Consider the following 20,307-nt stretch of genomic DNA (forward strand, 5'->3'; position numbering starts at 1 on the left):
CAATATTTGGTTAAAATCTGGAAATCTATTACCTTTCCAGTATCCGCAGGTGTCACCATAGCAACAGAATTCGTATAACCGTAGCCGTGCTTTTGCCAAGTGCCATCAAAAGCTACTAGTATGTCAGTCATACCATCATTTATTTCAACAACTTCGTTTGCAGCACCCTTCATTGACTCACATGCAACAGATTCCACAGCAGCTCCAATAAATCCTGCATACTTGTCAATTTTACAAGGTGGGCGTGGTATATTCATCACGGCACACATTGTTTCTGCTGCAGTCTGTCCTTTGCCAATAGCTCTCAATCCACAAACCCACCTAACATTTACTTCAGAATAATTATCTTTACACTTTTCAGAATTCCAAAATGAATGAGTATATTTACAACTGGCACAATTAATGATAAGTTTCCTGGCTAGTCCATTTGCTACCTCACTGCCTTCATGTGAACTAACTGGCCCTCCACATATTTTACAACACACACATTCACCTAACACTCTTTTTGGGATGTGTAAATCTATCAGAATATAAGTTAACTTGCCATTTATATCACTTTCGTTTTGAGAAAACTGTGTGTCACAACGTTTTATTTTAATCTTCGAAGCACTAATGGGTGTTTCTCTAGATACTGACGAGTTTGCCTGTATTTCATTGTCTGCAACTTCACGCGCCACATGTTGAACACAGTGTTTCGCTTTATTCGAAACTCTATTACCATGAAACCCACGTTTCTTAAAAACGCTTCCTTTTGGCGTCATACTTTACTTTTTGAGAGATTTACGAATCTATTTGCCACTTTTCATCAGAAAAACGTTAGCACTTCGTCATACAACGCTTGTTTGTACCATGAAACGATACGATACTGTTTCTGACAGTCCTACCAATACAAACTCGTAATTTAACCTTTATAACACAGCAATCTACAGTCTTCTATATAAAAAATTATAGATTTTATTAGATCTTGAAGTAATGCACGTAAAAATTTTAACATTTACAACCGGTGTAGATTATATTTTTTAAAAAAAATACTTCGCATGTAAGTTTATATATAATAATTTTATTCGGAAAATTGCAAATTTTATAATGAGATAAAAATCTTAAAATGGAAAAAAAATTCCGTTGTAACTCCACTTAAGTAAAGTTTGGTTGAAAGAATATCCAGTGTGTCAGTTATCCCATTTTAATATACAAACTGACTGCCACAGTTCTCTCACGTACGCAAGTAATTTCTTTCGTTTACAATTTCTTTTTATTGGCTCTGTATACCTTTTTCTGTGGCATTTGCAAGAAGCATCTACGGAAAATTTAACTACGTTACCTGTATGGGACTCGATCAAATAATATTAAGACAACCGCTCTACAAACCACTGTCCCGCCGTCAGGAGAAGAGGTTTCGCAACGTCTGTCTTGTTATATCAAATGCAAGCAAACACTTTACTCAGGTACGATTAGTGTATTTACTATCATGGCTGTCATATCAGGTGCTCAAATTTTTGATCTTGAGGTACGCGCTATACAGTGATCCTGGAGAAACAATACGGCACGTTGAATGACGTCTGGAGTTAACGGCAGCACTGGTCCGTGTAATAAGGCATTTCCTAAAAGAACTCCAGTTTTAATTTTCGCCACAGATGAAAATATAGAAAAAGTTTTGCTAGTGTGCTGACCGTTTTGAGAGACATCTACATCGATTATTCCGCAATCCACATTAGGCGCTGCGGAGGATACCGTGGACCACTACTAACCATTTCCTTTCCTATTCCACTCACAAACAGAACGAGAGAAACGACTGTCTGTATGGCTCCGCACGAGCCCCAATTTCGCTCATCTCATCTTCGTGGTCGTTACGTGCGATGAATGTCAGAGGCAACAGAATCATTAGGCATTCAGCTTCAGATGGCGGTTCTCTAAAGTTTCTCAATATTGTTCCTCGAAAAGAACGTCGCCTTCCCTTCAGGGACTCCCATTTGGGTTCCCGAAGCACCTCCATAACACTTCGTGTTGGTCGAACCTACCGGTAACAAATTTAACAGTCCGCCCCTGAATTGTTTCGATGTCTTCCTTTAATCCGACGTGTTACATGTCCCAAACACTCGAGCAGTACTCAAGGACAGGTTTCACTAGCGTTCTATATGCAGTGTCCTTTATAGATGAACCACCCTTTGCTAGAATAAAACTTTTGGGAACAAAATAAGAAATTTAAAAATTTTTAAAAATAAGAAAAAATAAAAGATTCAAATATTTAAAGAAAAAAAAAGAAAAAAACACAAAAAATGACAAAAAAAAGAAACGCGCCCTCATCCCAATAAACCGAAGTCGACCATTAGCCTTTCCTACCATAATCCTCACACGTTCGTTCCATTTCACATCGCTGTACAACGTAATGCCCAGATATTTAAAAGAAATGACTCTCTCGAACAAGACACTATTAATGCTATTTCTGAACATTACGGGTTTGCATTTCCCAATTATCCTCATTAACTTACATTTTTCTACATTTTCCTGAACGCTCTAAAGGCGCCTGTCTCTTCATGTGCTGAATAGAATGAACACGCATCATGTTGGTACCACAGTGGCTGCCTTATGCCCGGTGGGATATCTGCCAATAACTGCGGCAGCAGCATAACTCGAGATACTTGAATGTATTTAGATCCCATTAATGAAACAGGTATCCATGATCCAACGCTGCAGGTCTTCAAAAACACGTACGGAATATTGATAGACCTAGAAAGTTGTTTTCATCCTCTTCTTTGACTCAGCTTGGATTTCGAACCGACGATTAATACATATTGCCAAGATTAACTTGCTTAATACAGATATCCCTGGAGGTCACAAATTTTTAGCTACGGTGAACATTATTCAACAGAAGAAACGTGATAAATCACAATTGTAGAAAACCATGTGCATATATGGAACAGTTGCACCGTCATCTAACTTCTCACACTTGTACCGTTTCTTTTCTTTCTTATTGTGCATCATTAATGTATGCCCAATTATACCATGGACAAGACTCAGGTAACGGAGTTACGGATTTCTAAACGACATTCGACATACCATTTGGTTCGATAACGATTTTAATTCAGACAGAATATCTGCCATGCAATGTAAACAAAGATAAAAATAATTTGCTTTCAACTGACGTAATTTACGCCTGTTTTGTGAGTTATTTGCCCAAATTTCACTGTTACTCTATTGTGGTGATTTCTTGTTCAAATAGCCTGCATAAAAGAGGTCAGCGCATATCGTCACTATGTCAGCACGTTTCGCACTCACGGACGGTGGCATTTTCAGGGACGTGCTGAGCGTGTCTCTCGCGGGCGTCGCCGTGCTGCTGCTGCTGGCACTGGCGCTCGTGTCTGTCGCGGAGTTCTTCCCCTCGGTAAGTACGCAGATCTGCGCCTGCAGATATCAGAATCGAATGGCTGTCAACACGGTGGTGCGCTCACCAGTGTTCAGCAGCCCCCACACTGCATTCACACTAACATTTGCTCTCTTCAGAGACATCACGTGTGAAATGCTCAACTGTGGTGTCGTTTTCTTTCCTATCCACACCCACATACCAATATTATACACTTAAGCGCCAAACAAACTGCTATAGTCATGCGTATTCAAATACACAGACATGTAAACAGACAGAATACGGCACTACGGCCGGCAACAGTGTCTGGCGCAGTTGTTAGGTCGGTTACTGCTGCTACAGTGGCAGGTTATCAAGATTTAAGTCTGTCTGAACCTGGTGTTATAGTCAGCGCACAAGCGATGGGGCACAGCATCTCAGAGGTAGCGATGAAGTGGGGATTTTTCCGTACGAGCACTTCACGAGTGCACCGTGAGTATCAGGAATCAGATAAAACATCAAATCTCCGACATTGCTGTGGCCGAAAAAAGATCCTGCTAGAACGGGACCGACGACGACTGAAGAGAGTTGTTGAACGTGACAGAAATGCAACCCTTCCGCAAATTTCTGGATATCAATGCTGGGACATCAACAAGAGTCAGCGTGCGAACTATTCAACAAAACATCATCGATATGGTCTTCCGCAGCCGAAGTGCACTCGTGTAACCTTGATGACTGCATGACACAAAATTTTACGCCTCGCCTGAGCCATTCAATACCGACATTGGACTGTTGATGACTGGAAACATATTGCCTGGTCGGGCGAGTCTCGTTTCCAATTGTATCGAGCGGATGGATATGTACAGGTATGGAGACAACCTCAGCAGGGGAATGTTCAAGCTGGTTGAGACTCTGTAATGGTGTGGGACGTGTGTAGTTGGAGTGATGTGGGACTCCTGATATGTCTAGATACGACTCTGACAGGTGACACTTCCGTAATCATCCTGCCTGATCCCGAGCGGTTCTAGGCGCTTCAGTCCGGAACCGCGCTACAGCTACGGTCCTAGGTTCGAATCCAGCCTCGGGCATGGATATTAGTCAACTCCATGCCACGTCTTTTTACGGCACCACTGTATGGTCGCGTGGGCCCTACACGATATTAGGCAGGTGTACCAGTTTCTTTGCCGCTTCAGTGCAAATCCGAAAGTAACTCTGTCTGTTAAGTTTTTATGACTACATTGTTGAAACGATCTTAACGAAATATGGGGATAGCTTAAACTCTGAGGACGAACATAGGCTACTTTATAACGTGTGCAGTACAATGCATATATTGATTTAAAGACTGCAACGCTAATTAGAGAAAAGCATTTACTTTTTGAAAGAGCTATTTCCTCTTTGACTTTTGAACTTAATTTTTACTCTTCAAGGGGACTTTAAAAAGTAAGCTGCCCATTATTATGGCAGGTGAAGTAACTTTTATTGAATTCTGCAACACACTTCAAAGTGTCACAAATATATGACACTATTTCTCAACATAATCACAAATCTCTGTAAACAATAGTCAGCAACATTCTAACTATCAGTCGATAGAAATCTGCTTCTTGATCACGGGGCTATTCGAGAACTTACCTATCTATCTCTGATCAATGAAATATTTTAGGTAAAAACATTCTACAGCCAAGATGGCATAAGTGTCTCTTTATTTAAAACACACAGTTCCGACAGACTTATCTGTCATCTTCAGATTGTAAAAAATGGATTGTGACTGAAGGAAACCACATTACACTCTTAACCTCCGAAACACAACTTCTCGGCAAGACAGTTGGTAGTATACTGTTGGACAGGATCGTCGCCAGTGCCTTGAAATGGAAATTTCTTATGTAATCAGGGGCGAATTATATAGTTTCACTAGTATGCTTCGGTAGCTATGTATTTGAATTTCTGTATATTAATCTAATTTATTACACACAGTTACAGCATTTTCGTCAGCGTTTGCAGTAGAGATCCGCAGCATGTGCCGATAGTCCGATTATCTGGGTAGTTGAATTTGCCACGGTCTTCAGTATGGACAGGGACTATTATTGTTGTGTGCAGATGCAGATTGTGGTGACACTTCGATCTCAGCTCCAGGTTGTGATGGCTTTGGTTACACAGCTTGAGGCTGCAGTAGATGGGCACCACTGTTGTGTGCCGGCTGCGGTGTTCCAACAGACATCCAGTACGCCCGACTCCTCTGATCGATCCTCACCGGTGGCCAGCCCAGCTACTGGTCGCACTGAGGCTTACCTCTCACCTGTGGTCGAGTTGGAGGTCATCCCGGGGCATTGCAGGTGGTGAAAGACTTCCCAGCGGGCCGCAAGTAAGGCCTCCCAAGTTAGTCTGACGAACGTGTTCCAGGTGCTGTCTGTGGCTGACGCTGTCGCTGAGCCAGATGCCGACGCCTGTCCTGTTTCAGAGGAAACCTCTAAGCCTGCAAGATTCGAGCAATCACAGAGGCTTGGATAGTCGCGAGCTCCAACGTTAGGCGCGTTATGGTGCCCCTTAGGGACATGGCTGCCAAGAATGGGAAGAAAGCCAATATACACTCTGCGTGCATACTGGGTGGAGTCATTCCAGACATGGAACGGGTCCTTGTGGATGTCATGAAGAGCACAGGGTGCAGCCAACGACAGGTGGTCGCTCACGTCGGTACCAATGATGTGTGTCACTTAGGGTCGGAAGAGATTCTCTCTCGTTTCGAGCAGCTAACAAAAGTGGTAAAGGCTGCCAGTCTTGCTTGCAAGGTGAAAGCAGAGCTCACGATGTGCAGCATAGTCGACAGGACCGATTGCAGACCTCTGGTACAGAGCCGAGGGTCTGAATCAGGGGCTCAGACGGTTCTACGACCATGTAGGCTGCGGATTCCTCGACTTGCGCCATAGGGTGGTTGGGTTTCGGGTTCTGCTGAATTGGTCAAGAGTCTACTATAAGCAGGAGGCGGCTACACGGATAGCAGGGGCTGTGTGGCGTGGACTGAGCAGTTTTTTTAGGTTAGAGGGTTTCGGGAAAACACAGAAAGGGCTTCAGCCACAAAGGGTGCAAACCGCACACAGGAGAAACGTAGATACAGGAACCATCGGTCTAACAGTTGTAAATTGTTGTAGCTGTGTTTGGAAAGTACCAGAGCTCCAAGCGCTAATAGAAAGCACTGATGCTCAAATCGATATAGACACTGAAAGCTGGCTAAAGCTGAAGATAAGCTCAGCCAAAATTTTTGCAAAGAACCTAACGGTTTTGCGAAAGGAGAGGCTAAACACTGTTGATGGTGGCGTGTTTGTTGCTGTTAAGTATATATTGTCGTGAAATTGAAGTATGTAAATGCTCTGAGTTAGTGTGGTCAGAGGTCATTGTTGGCAACCGGAATAGAATAATAATTGTATCCTTTTACCGATTTGCCAATTCAGAAAATACAACTGCTGAAAGGTTCAAAGAAAACTTGAGTTTGATTTCAAGTACGTACCCGACTCACACAGTTATAGTTAGTGGTGACTGTAATTTACCCTCTATATGTTGGTGATAATACATGTTTAATTCCGGAGATACGCATAAAACATCATCCGAATTTGTGCTGAACGCATTCTCTGAAAATTATTTTGAGAAGTTAGTTCATGAAACCACGCGAATAGTAAACGGTTGTGAAAACACATTTGACCTCCTAGCCACAAATAATCCTGTGCTAACAACGAGCACCAAAACGGATACAGGGATTAGTGAACACAGAGTTGTGGTAGCGAGACTGATTATTGTAACCCCCAAATCCTCCAAAAATAAAAGAAAAATATACCCATTTAGAAAGGTAGATAAAAATTCACTTGACACATCTCTGAAAGACAGTCTCCACTCCTTCAAAAGTAACAATATAAGTGTAGACCATGTTTGGCTTGAATCCAAAGAAATAGTATCGGCAGCAATTCTACCAAATAAATTCACAAACGACGGAGCTGATCCTCCTTGGTACACAAAACGGGTCAGAATACTGTTGCAGTCCGCAGCTCGTGGTCGTGCGGTAGCGTTCTCGCTTCCCGCGCCCGGGTTCCCGGGTTCGATTCCCGGCGTGGTCAGGGATTTTCTCTGCCTCGTGAGGACTGGGTGTTGTGTGATGTCCTTAGGTTAGTTAGGTTTAAGTAGTTCTAAGTTCTAGGGGACTGATGACCATAGATGTTAAGTCCCATAGTGCTCAGAGCTATTTGAATATTGTTGCAGAAACAACGGAAAAAACATGCCAGATTTAAACAGACGCAAAATCACCAAGTTTGGCGATCTTTTACAGAAGCTCGAAATTTAGCGCATACTTCAGTGCAAGATGCTTCTAGTAGTTTCCACAACGAAACTTTGTCTCCAAACCTGGCAGAAAATCCAAAGAGATTCTGGTCGTATGTGATGTATGCTAGCAGCAAGACACAATCAATGCCTTCTCTGCGCTATAGCAATTGAGATACTATCGAAGACAGTGCTGCCAAAGCAGCATTACTAAACAAAGTCTTCCCAAATGCCTTCACAAAAGAAGACGAAGTAAATATTCCAGAATTCAAATCAAGAACAACTGCCAACACGAGTAACGTATCGGAGTAGTGAAGCAACTTAAATTACCTAGTAAAAACAAGTCTTCTGCTCCAGACAGTATACCAGTTAGATTCCTTTCATAGTATGCTGATGCAATAGCTCCATTCTTAACAATTAAAGACAACCGTTCGCTCTATGTAAGGATCCGTGCCCAAAGACTGGAAAGTTGCACAGGTCACACCAATATTCATGAAAGGTAGTAGGAGTAATCCACTAAATTACAGGCCCATATCATTAACGTCGATATGCAGCAGGATTTTGGAACATGTATTGTGTTCGAACATTATGAATTACCTCGAAGAAGACGGCCTATTGACACACAGTCAACACGGATTTAGGAAACATCGTTCTTGTAAAACACAATTAGCTCTTTACTCGGATGAAGTGTTGAGAGCTATTGACAAGGGATTTCGGTATGTCTGGATTTCCGGAAAACTTTTGACACTGTACCACACAAGATGCTTGTAGCGAAATTGCGTGCTTATGGAATATCGTCTCAGTTATGTGACTGGATTCGTGATATCCTGTCAGAGAGGTCACAGTTTGTAGTAACTAGCGGAAAGTCTTCGAGTAAGACAGAAGTGATTTCTGGCGTTCTAAAAATTAGTGTGATCGGCCGTTTGCTGTTTTCTATCTGTATAAACGATTTGGGAAACAATCTGAGCAGTCGTCTTAGGTTGTTGTAGATGAAGCTGTCATCAGAAGACCAAAACAAATTGCAAACCAATTTAGAAAAAATGTCTGTATGATGCAAATATTGGCAATTGACCCTAAATAACGAAAAGTGTGCGGTCATCCAGATGAGTGATAAAAGGAATCCGTTAAAGTTCAGTTACACGATATATCAGTCAAACCTAAAGACCGTAAATTCAACTAAATACCTAGGATCTACAATTACGAACAACTTAAATTGGAAGGAACACAAAGAAACTGTTGTGGGGAAGGCTAACCAAAGACTGCATTTTATTGGTAGGACACTTAGAAAATATAATAGATCTACTAAGGAGACTGCCTACACAACGCTTGTCCGTCCTCTTAGAATAATCCTGCGCAGTGTGGAATCCTTACCAGATAGGACTGACGGAGTACGTCGAAAAAATTCAAGGCAGGGCAGCACGCTTTGTATTATCGTGAAACAAGGGTGAGAGTGTTAATGAAATGATACAGGATTTGGGATGGACATCATTAAAACAAAGGCGTTTTTCGTTACGAAGCAGTCTTCTCACGAAATTCCAATCACCAACTTTCTCCACCAAATGTGAAAATATTTAGTTGACGCCGACCCACATATGGAGAAACGATCAGCATGATAAAATAAGGGGAATCAGAGCTCGTACGGAAAGACACATGTGTTGTTTCCGCGCGCTATACGAGATTGGAATAATAGAGAATTGTGAAGGTGGTCCGGTGAACCCTCTGCCAGACACATAAATGTGATTTGCAGAATATCCATGTAGATGTAGATGTAGATATTATATCTTCAACACTACAGATACTTTCGTGTGCGCAAGACCTGTTTAAAGCCATCGGACTAATCCCTAGAAGAACAGTGCCCAAATGATGTTTTTGCGGCATTATTTTACAAATTTCACGAGGAAAGCTGTTTGATTGACTTTGAACCACGTGCCTGTTAAAAGCAGAGGAGCTCCTTTCCTTCACACATTGCACAATTTCAGATTTCCAGAAGAAATACGACAGTCATTTACAGTAATTGCTCACTTCCTTTTTTTTTTGTTTCACTTTTCTCGACTATGCTTAACTTTTTTCACTGTTATGTTGATGTAAGAAAGATGACACGCGCAGGCCAAAGAAAAGTCGGGAGGAATAAACACCAGCATTTAAAATGACACTGTCCTCCAAAAATTTAAATGTCCTGCTGAGATCTAGTTATGCTTCCTCATCATCAGTCTCTAATCCAAAATTCCCGTCAAAATACCTATCTTCTGGTCATTGGTTGTCTAGGGCTGCTTGTCCACAGTTTTTTTAGGTGAATTTAGGTGTATAAAACTTTCTACTAACGTTCTTTTCTTACTGTTCAGTTCAGAATATAGACTTCTTAGACTGGATTAGTCAGCATTGCCAACAAATTATTTAATAAATCTAAAAAACCAGAAGCGCTGTCCTAACTAAGTCAACGCTCTGCAGAAATTGTCCACACAAGTGCCCACCTTCTTCCGCGACTGCTGCTTTTGCTTTGGTGGCTTCTGACCTTATAGCCTCATTCCCATAGCGACAAACAAGCCCTACGTCAGAATTACGACGTGTTCTGGTCTTTTGAGAGAGGATGTGGGTGGGGGGGGGGGGGAGAGTTTGATACGAGCCGCAACGAATTAATGTCTTGCGTGCTCCGCTTCACCTCACAGTAGCAGTTGCACTCAACATCCTGGATATATTCTAATCTCTGCCTTCCCCTACAGCATTTACCTTCTACATATCCCTCCATTACCATGGAAATCATTCGCTGATATCTTAGGACATACCATCGCGTCTCCGCTTGTTGTCAATGTCCTCCGTAAGTTCCTTTTCTCGCCGACTCTACGGAGAAAATCCTTATTTCTTATCTGATTAGCCTGACTAATTTTCAGCATCCTTCTTTGGCAGCTCGCTTCGAGTCTCTTCTTTTCCGGTTTCCCCCAGCCCATCATTCACATAAATTACGATTCGCATAATTTTCAATTACACTGAAGGCCAATTTTCCTATTCAGTGGAGCGAAATAGTATTCAGGGACCCATGCAGCCCGCCGGCTCTGTTAACAGGCAAATTGTATTTAGACTATACTTTCTGAATCGGATTGAAATTGGTAAAAGGGCTAAGACATACAAATCGTAAAATAATTAAAAATGGCAAAATAAAAATCAAACAATGTTACTGACATGTAAATCAAAAGATTCTGTTTCATATGATGATTACTAAACGTACCTTGGATTTTCTCTAGGGAATGTATCAGTAGACTTGTCGATGAATGTGTATCGATCTTTTGATTAAATACATGTAATTTTAAACGATATTTATTACTTGAATCGAGATATTTTGACCATTTGTTTCGGTTTAAATACGTCAATTCTTTAAAATGGCATTTTTAAGTGTTAAAACTAAGATGACCCATGCTTTGACATCGGGCTTCGCATGTTTAGTTCGTGGAAGCTATCCCCCACACAACCTGTTATGTCACTGTGGCAGTCGACTCTCGGTATATGTTAGTATAGCCGGCAGTAATTTATAAACGACGACTTGAACCACACGAACAAAACTGATAAAGTAATTACCTGTGTGCGGATAAAAATCCTACAACAAGATCGCAAATATTTCGTTATGGATTACCAGTTTCGGCTCACTGGCGAGCCATCTTCAGGTCAATCTCAAATGCTCTTCAGTGTGTGACAATCACTACACATCGTCGTATTCTTAGAGCTAAGTTACCCTAAAATGAAAAATCGTGATTGTTATGTAAACTGACAACGTTAATCACTAATTCCTAAGAATGACGAAAGTAAACACAGATACAGGATTTCAATTATTGAAATATATGAAATAAAATCGTGATAACTTCTGAACGGTTTGCGTTAGGACGTTCTAACTGCACGGTTGGCCTATGGGCATGATGACAATTAGTATGCGCATGATGGTTTGGGTTAGTGACAAAGTCCACTTCCATTTGGATGGGTTCGTCAATAAGCAAAATTGATACATTTGGGGGACTGATAACCAGTATTTAGCGATCGAGAAGTGTCTCTACCGTCAACGGGTGACTGTGTGGTGTCCAATGTCCTGTCACAGAATAGTCAGTGTGATATTCCTTGATGACACGGTGAATACCGAACGGTACGTTAAGGTTTCGGAAGAGGATTTCATCCCCATCATCCAAAGTGACCCTGATTTCGACAAGAAGTGGTTCATGCAAGACGGATCTCGAGTGTTTTATGTCCTGGAGGAGCATTTTGCGGACCGCATTCTGGCTCTGGGGTACCCAGAGGGCACTGCTATGGTCCTCGATTGGCCGCCATATTCACCGGATCTGAAGACACATGACTTCTTGTTGCCGGCCGGAATGGCCGAGCGGTTCTAGGCGCTACAGTCTGGAACCGCGCGACCGCTACGGTCGCAGGTTCGAATAATGCCTCGGGCATGGATGTGTGTGATGTCCTTAGGTTAGTTGGGTTTTAGTAGTTCTAAGTTCTAGGGGACTGATGACCTTAGAAGTTAAGTCCCATAGTGCTCAGAGCCATTTGAACCATTTGACTCCTTGCTGAGCTCCTATATTAAAGACAAGGTGTACAGCAGTAATCCCAAAACCATTGCTGAGCTGAAAACAACCATTCAGGAGTTCATCGACAGCATCAATGTTCCGACACTTCAGCAGTCATGAAAAATTTCGCTATTCGTCTACGTCACACCATCGCCAATGATGGCATCCACGTCGAACATGTCATAACCAAAGTCTGAATATCTACAGTAACGTTTACATGTTGAATAAAGTGTGTGCACGCCGTAGTTTGTAACTAATTTACGTTTTTTTTCATATAGTTCGATAATTGTCACCCTGTATAAAGCTCATTATGGAAGCAGAAGGATAATTTCAAGCGATTATATGTAGGGGCTGGAAGTGTGCTATAGTTCATCAGAGCAAATTTGTACTACACAAAATTTTAACCTATTGTTACAAAGGAATTTTCATCTAAAGCAGTCGATTTAAGAGACGTCACGTAGTCGCAATCGATCTCTCATTTATGGAAAAAGGCAGCGATTTCAGTGGAATTATATCAAACTTCAGAATGAAACTTTTCACTCTGCAGCGAAATTTATGCTGAAATTAAACTTCCCGGCAAATTAAAAGTACGTGCCGGACAGAGATCCGAATTCAGAACCTTTGCCTTTCGCTGACAAGTGTTCCACCGACTAAGCTACACGAGCACGACTCGCGACTCGTCCTCACAGCTTTACTTCCGCCAGTACCTCATCTCCTACGTTCCAAACTTCACAGAAGTTCTCCTGCGAAACTTTCAGGGCTGCGACACTGCTGCGACACAGCTTATCCACAGCCTTGGGAATGTTTCCAAACTGACACCTTCTCCACTGCACTGGACTGTGCACTGATATGAAACTTCCTGGCAGATTAAACCTGTGTGCCGAATCGAGACTCGAACCCTCCACAACACATTTTCTTCAATAAGTACTAATGCTGCAAGTTTCGCAGGATAGCTTTTCTGAAGTTGAGAACGTAGGAGATGAGATACTGCGGAAGCAAAGCTGTGAGGATTGGTCATGAGGCCGGCCGATGTGACCGAGCGGTTCTAGGCGCTTCATTCCGAAACCGCGCTGCTGCTACGATCGCAGGTTCGATTCCTGCCTCGGGCATGGGTGTGTGTGATGTCCTTAGGTTAGTTAGGTTAAGTCGTTCTAAGTCTACGGGACTGATGACCTCAGATGTTAAGTCCCATAGTGCTTAGAGCCATTTGAACCATTTGAATTGGTCATGAGTCGCGCTTAGGTAGGTCAGTTGGTAGAAGACTTGTCCGCGAAAGGCATAGCTCCCGAGTTCAGATCTCTGTTTTAATTCTCCAGGAAGTTTCATATGACACTGTGAGATACTGGTCAAGGTCAACAGAAGCTGTTTCAGAAATGAATATTTCGAGCGTTGAGATGTGTTATTGTGAATTGTGGGTCTGTGGGCATACAAGGAAGGAAAAATATACCCGAGTTCATGTAATGGTTAGAAATTGCATTGGAAGGTAAGCTAAGAAACGGAATGGTTTTAAGCATAATTAACAAGTAGATGTCTACAGAAGTCCATTAGACGAAGACACTGCGTTAAGTGCTTTCACTGAGTCTTCAAGTAACATTTAATTTGGTTATTGAAAGAGCAATACTGAGCAATAATACCAACGTGCGAGAGTAGCTGCTATATGTTATTTTCACAGATGTCGAGTGAACTTGGTGTGTAGTTGAAGAGACCAGGGAGAGTGAATCTGTGTTATTGTCCAATTTATGTTGGCATTTAAATATAACGGTGATTTAAGAACCAACATAAGTTGTGGAGTAGAAGGGCCCGTGGGTTGTAGAGGCGTTATTATTATTTAGCAGTGATTAAATTCACTGACTTTTTCACCTCAGCGAAGTAAAATGCTTCCCAACTATATTTAAAAGAAGCACAATAATTATAGGAAAAGCGTTACTCGTTCACGTTTAATAGCAATATCCAGAAGAACAGTGACAAATACGTTCTATGAGAGATGTAGCAATATCTGTCTCTCAAGTGCCAGAGGATGCCCCACGCTGATTTCTGCGGTTCTTCCACCCAATGTTGCCTATCTGTTAGCACTGACAACTCTACCCAAACGCCGCCGCTGTCAGTCGTTAAGTGAAGGCCGTCGGTCACTGTGTTGTCCGTTGTGAGAGGTGACGCCTGAAATTTGTTGTTCTCGGCATATTCCTGACAATGTGCATCTCGAAATACTGAACTCCCTAACGATTTCCGAAATGGAATGTCCCTTGCGTCCACCATTCCGCGTTGACAGTCTGTTAATTCGCGCCGTGCGGCCATAAGTACATCAAAAACCTTTTCACATGGCTCACTCGAGTGCAAATGAGAGCTCTCGAAGTGCACTGCCCTTTTATACCTTTTGTGCGCGGTACTACCGCCATTTGTGTGCGTATGGCTATCCCATGACTTATGTCACCTCACTGTGTAACATGTAGCAATTTTGGCACTTCATATGACAGCCGTAATAATAAATCTGAAATCTGTTTCTGCTTCATAATTATGATTCGTTTTTCTTGCCGCTAAATCTTGCAAACATTTCAAAGGCAGCAACTGAAAAGCAAACATTCTTTTTGTTCTTCTAACCACTTGACAGCCATCTCATGCCAGTGAAAAGCTTCCTCACTGCATTATCGTTTTTCTACGTTGTCGTAAAGGCTTTGGCCGTAGATTACAGTGACAATCATTTCATTGTTCGTCAGTACTTGACATCCAGGGTATCAGCATCACATTCGAGACAGTCTTGAATATTATCCTGGTCGTATTCTTGAAATGCGAAGATTCTTTACCTACCCAACCAGTTCAACAGAAAATTGGTTGTTTGGTTGCTTCTCAGGTGCAGAGATAGACTCATCTGAAGGAAGGAGCTTATTCCAAATTAACTGACGGAAAGTCATCGAGTAAAACAGAAGTGATTTCTGGCGTTCCCCAATATAGTGCTATAGGTCCTCTACTGTTCTTTATTTATAGAAACCATTTAGGAGACAATCTCAACACTCGTCTTGGGTTGTTTGCAAATGAATCTGTCGTTTATCGTTTGGTGAAGTCATCAGAAGATCAAAACAAATTTCAAACCGATTTCCAAAAGATATTGTTTGGTGCGAGACATTGATCCTAGATAATGAAAGGCGTGAGGTCATCCACATCAGTGCTAAAAGGAATGCGTTTTCTTCGGTTAAACGATAAAGCAGTCAAATCTAAATTCAACTAAAAACCTAGAAATTTCAGTTACGAAGAACTTACATGATGCAACAGATCTTCTAAAGGGACTACCTACACTTGTCCGTCCTCTCTGGGAGTACTGCTTCGCGGTGTGGGATCATTACCAGATAGGGTTAATGGAGCACATCGAGCGACTTCAAAGAAAGGCAGCACGTTTTGTATTGTCGAGAAATATGGGAGAAAGCGTCACCGACATGATACATTATTCTGGGGTGGACATCATTAAAAGAAAGGCGTTTCTCGTTGCGATGGAATCTTCTCACGAAATTTCAATCACGAACTTTCTCTTCCCAACGCGAAAATATTTTGTTGACGTAGACCTACTTATGGAAAACGATCATCGTAATAAAATAAGGAAAATCAGATGCTACTGAAGTGTCACTGACAGTAACCCAACTTTCTTCTGCCATATACGCAGCATCCTTGAACTCAGTTTCCTTATACAATAGCACATATTGTTTTTACATATTCTTTCCCGATCACTACCGTACGCAGCAATGTTTCTGTATAAATGTTTCAGCTTTTGGTGACTCCCTGGCCCATTGGATGAAGGACAGAAGTAACGTTGGAAAAAAAAAATTCGCTACCTCACTGCAGCGTGGTTATCACCATCAAGAAAAGTTTCCAGAATTCTCAGTTGTATGATGATGCCTTTTGACTTCAAACATAAATACGGTGTCACACCATTCTATAAAAATACCTGTCTCCATCTGTGGATTTTTTTAGTTTTTGTAAGTGACCGGCAATTTTTTTATGCCTGTAAAGCGACGCTTCCTTAAAGACTTTCCTGTAACTGGCAAAAGTAGCCTGTTTGTTCCGTATAACATGCGTGATTCATTTGCCTTAGAACCGGATGCTGAATTTTCATTCTTAGAAACTAGGGTTGTGTTAAGATTTTACTCATTTTTGCTGCCTTCCTTATTAATAATATTTTTAACAGATACATTGAAACGGTTATCTGCTTTAGTATAATCCGACAGTTTCTCACTCTGGACGTCTAACTCCCTGATTTCGTGCCTACATTTGAAGCACGTAAGGCAGACGGTGGATCCGTGTTCTATGGGTGCCGGCACGGTAGCTCAACGTGTTCGATCAGGGGGTTACCTGGTCTCTGTAATAAAAAACCGAGTCAACGGACTGACAATGAACTTGGATGGATGTCATGGGATGTCCGCCGCGAAGAAATGAAACGAGCCATAACGAACAAATTAAGACTAAAAAAGGGGGGGTAGAGTCTGTGATTAATAATCAGAACGTTCTGCGTCCCGAATTCGAAACCCGCCACCGCTTAAATTTTGATTAATGATCAGCATTGGCGGCCGAAGACTACCAGCATAATAAGTCACCCTGATTCTGCCAACGACCTTCTCAAAGAGGGCGGAAGAGGAGACAGTGGTTCAGGGCACTCTCTTGTCCATAGGGTGGGAAACTGCTCTTAAAAGTGGAAGCATCTGCAATGATCAGCGGCGTGGGATGCAGAAAGCGATGAAACCACTGCATTAAAGACACATGATGTGTATCCACAGGACATGTGGCCTGTAGCTGAAAAAGTATCATGATGATCTCTTCATTGGCAGAAGATTCCGGAATGGTCCCCCATTCGGCTCTCTGGGAGGGGACTATCATAGTCGAGGTGACCACGAAGAAAAGGTTGAATAATCAATGAAACGATAACGTTCTACGAGTCGGGGCGTTGAATGTCAGAGGTTTGAACATGACAGGGAAGCTAGAAAGTCTGAAAAGGGAAATACAAAGGCTCAGTCTAGAGAAGTGAAGTGAAACGGAAAGAAAACAAGGATTTCTGGTCAGGCGAGTATAGGGTAACGTCAACAGCAGCAGAAAATCGTATAAGGGGAGAAGGATTCGTTATGAATAGGAAAGTGGGGCAGAGAATGATCTAATATGAGCAGTTCAGTGACAGGGTTGTTCTAACCAGATGTGATAGCGAACGAACTCGACAGTTATAGTTTTGAAGTGCGCGTCAACGTGGCAAGCAGACGATAAAAAGATAGAGAAAGTATATGAGGATACTGAAGGGGTAATTCAGTATGTAAAGGGAGATTAAAGTCTAACAATCTTAGGGATTGGGATGTGGTTGTTGGGGAAGGAGTAGAAGCAAAGGTTACGGGAGAATATAGGCTTGGTAGTAGGAATAAGAGAGGAGAAAGACTGAATGTGTTCTTATCAAATGTAGGTTAGTAATAGCAAATACTCTGTTCCAGAATCATAAGAGGAGGAGTATATGAGGAGACATGGTTATACAGAGACACCGAAATCAGATATTTTAATACAAGGTCAACCCAGGAGCTGATACGGTATACAGTCAGATCATAATTTATTAATGATGAAAAGAAGTTTGAAGTTTAAGAGAATCGTACTGAAGGGTCAGTGCAGAAGGAAGTAGGATGTTAAAGTACTAAGAAAAGATGAGACGCTTTTGAACACCACCGAAGACGTGAATAATACGGTAAGGAATATCGCAGTAAATACGTGAATAATGCGTAAGGAATACCGCAGTAAACACTTTAATTGAACAGGAGTGGACATCTCTAAAAAGGGCAATCACAGACGTTGGACAATCAGACATAGGTACAAGGAAGGTAACTTGGAAGAAACCTTAGGTAACACAAGAAATATTTCAATTGATCGACGAAAGAAGGACGTAAAAAAATGTTGAGGAAAGACAGGAATAAGCAATATGAATCACTTAGGAATTAAATAAATAAGAAGTGCATGGCAGCCAAGGTGAAAAGACTGTGGGAAAAGTTGAACGAATCGAAAAAGAAATGATCGTCGGGAGGACTGATTCAGCATACAGATACGTTAAAACAACTTTCGATGAAATTAAAAGCAAGGCCGGTGACACCAACAGTGCAATGGGCACTCCACTGCTAAACACAAACGAAAGAGCGTCTTCGTGGAAAGATCACATCGAAGACTTCTATGAGGAGAAAACTTCTCTAATCAAAGGATAGAAGGAGAAACAGGAGACAATAAGGAAGACGTATAGGATCCAGTATTACAGTCAGAAATTAAAAGAGCTCTGGAACACTTGAGAGCAAATAAAGCAGAAGTGATAAATAACATTCCATCGGAATTTCTAAAATCAACCGAAGAACTACTCAAGTTGTTGTGTAGAATGCATGAGACTGGCGATATATCTTCAAACTTTCGGAAAAACATCGTCCACGCAATTCCGAAGATAGCAAGAACCGACAAGTGCGAGAACTCTCGCACAATAGGCTTAAGAGCTGATGCATCCAAGTTACTGACATTAATAATATACAGAAGAATGGAAAAGAAAGTTGAAGCCCTGTTAGGTGATGATCAGTTTGGCTTCAGAAAAGGTAAAGGCAGCAAAGAGGCAGTTCTGACGTTTTGGTTGATAATGGAAGCAAGACTGAAAAAATGGAGACACCTTCATTGGATTTTGAAAAAGCGTTCGACGATCTAAAAAGATGCAAGATATTCGAAATTCTGAGAAAAATAGGGGTAATGTACAGGAGAAGGCAGGTAATATACAATAGGTAGACAAGAGGGAACAATAAGACTGGAAGACCACGATCGAAATGCTCGGATTAAAAAGGATGAATGACAGGGACCCTATTGTTACATCTACATAGAAGAAGCAATGATGGACATAAAAAACAGAGTCAAGAGTGGGATTAATATTTAGGGTGAAAAGATATCGCCTGCCGCTGTGGCCGAGCGGTTCTAGGCGCTTCAGTCCGGAACCGCGCTGCTGCTACGGCCGCAGGTTCGAATCCTGCCTCGGGCATGTATCTGTGTGATGTCCTTAGGTTAGTTAGGTTTAAGTACTTCCAAGTCTAGTGCTCAGAGCCATTTTAACCATTTGAAAAGATATCAATACTAAGATTCGGTGATGGCATTGCTATCCTCAGTGAAAGCGAAGAACAATTACAGGATCAGTTGAATGGAATGAACAGTCTAATAAGTACGAAAACATGGATTGAGAACAGACTAGAAAAAGAGTAAAGTAATGAGAATAGCGAGAAAGTTAGCAACAAAATTTCTCTTAGCACAGAGGCAAACTAACCCATGTCGCACGATGCAAGGACACATGAAAAGAAGTCTAGCACTGCCAAAGAGGACATTCCTGCCGAGAGAAGGCCACTGGTACCAAACATAAACCCTAATCAGAGGAAGAAATTTCTGAGAATGTACTTTTGGAGCACAGAATACTATTGTAGTGAATCATGGACGATAGGGAAACCAGGACAGAAGAGAATCGAAGCGTTTGAGATGTGGTACTACTGAAGAATGTTGAGAACTATGTGGACTCATTAGGTAAGGAGTGATACGTTTGTCTGCAGAATTGAGGAAGCAAGGAAAACATGGAAAACAGTGACAAGAAGAAGAGATAGGAACATAGGACGTGTGTTAAAGGTATCAGTGAATGACCCTCTTGGCACTAGAGGGAACTGTAGAGGACAAAAACTATGGGTGATGGCCGAGATTGGAATACGTGCATTAAGTAACTGAGGATGCAAGTTCAACTCTGGAGTGAAGATATCAAATTAATTCACAATTGCGGATAAGGACTACCATCAGCTGTAGAATGGAATAACAACAATGAAAATTTGTACCGGACCGGGACTCAAATCCGGATTTCCCGTTTATCGCGAGCGGTTTCCTTACCATTTGGCTATCCGTGCACGACTCACGACCCTACCCAAACTTCCACATACCGTCAATCATGCGTCTACAACATGTACTCGTACATGCATTATGGGTATTCCCCTACAGGTCAGTCGTTGCACTTGAAAGTCGATACTGCATGCATGTCCAAAGGAACTCTGCATCGTTATCAGAATAACACAGGTACTGCAATATAGTGCTGCAATGAAAAAGTTGGCGCATGCG

At 41.9% G+C, this 20,307-nt stretch overlaps 1 protein-coding gene across 1 annotated transcript in view; it reads left to right on the forward strand.

Moving 5' to 3' along the window:
* LOC126235306 (adenylate cyclase type 3) overlaps positions 1–20,307 on the forward strand; it is a 628,591-nt gene that overhangs the window by 438,802 nt on the left and 169,482 nt on the right. Inside the window, exon 10 of the mRNA XM_049944030.1 lies at positions 3,295–3,382. Within this exon, the coding sequence (XP_049799987.1) occupies positions 3,295–3,382 (88 nt within the window). The remainder of the gene's footprint in view (positions 1–3,294; positions 3,383–20,307) is intronic.

The sequence above is a fragment of the Schistocerca nitens genome, chromosome 2 (genome assembly GCF_023898315.1).
Source record: "Schistocerca nitens isolate TAMUIC-IGC-003100 chromosome 2, iqSchNite1.1, whole genome shotgun sequence".
NCBI classification, from domain to species: Eukaryota; Metazoa; Arthropoda; class Insecta; order Orthoptera; family Acrididae; genus Schistocerca; species Schistocerca nitens.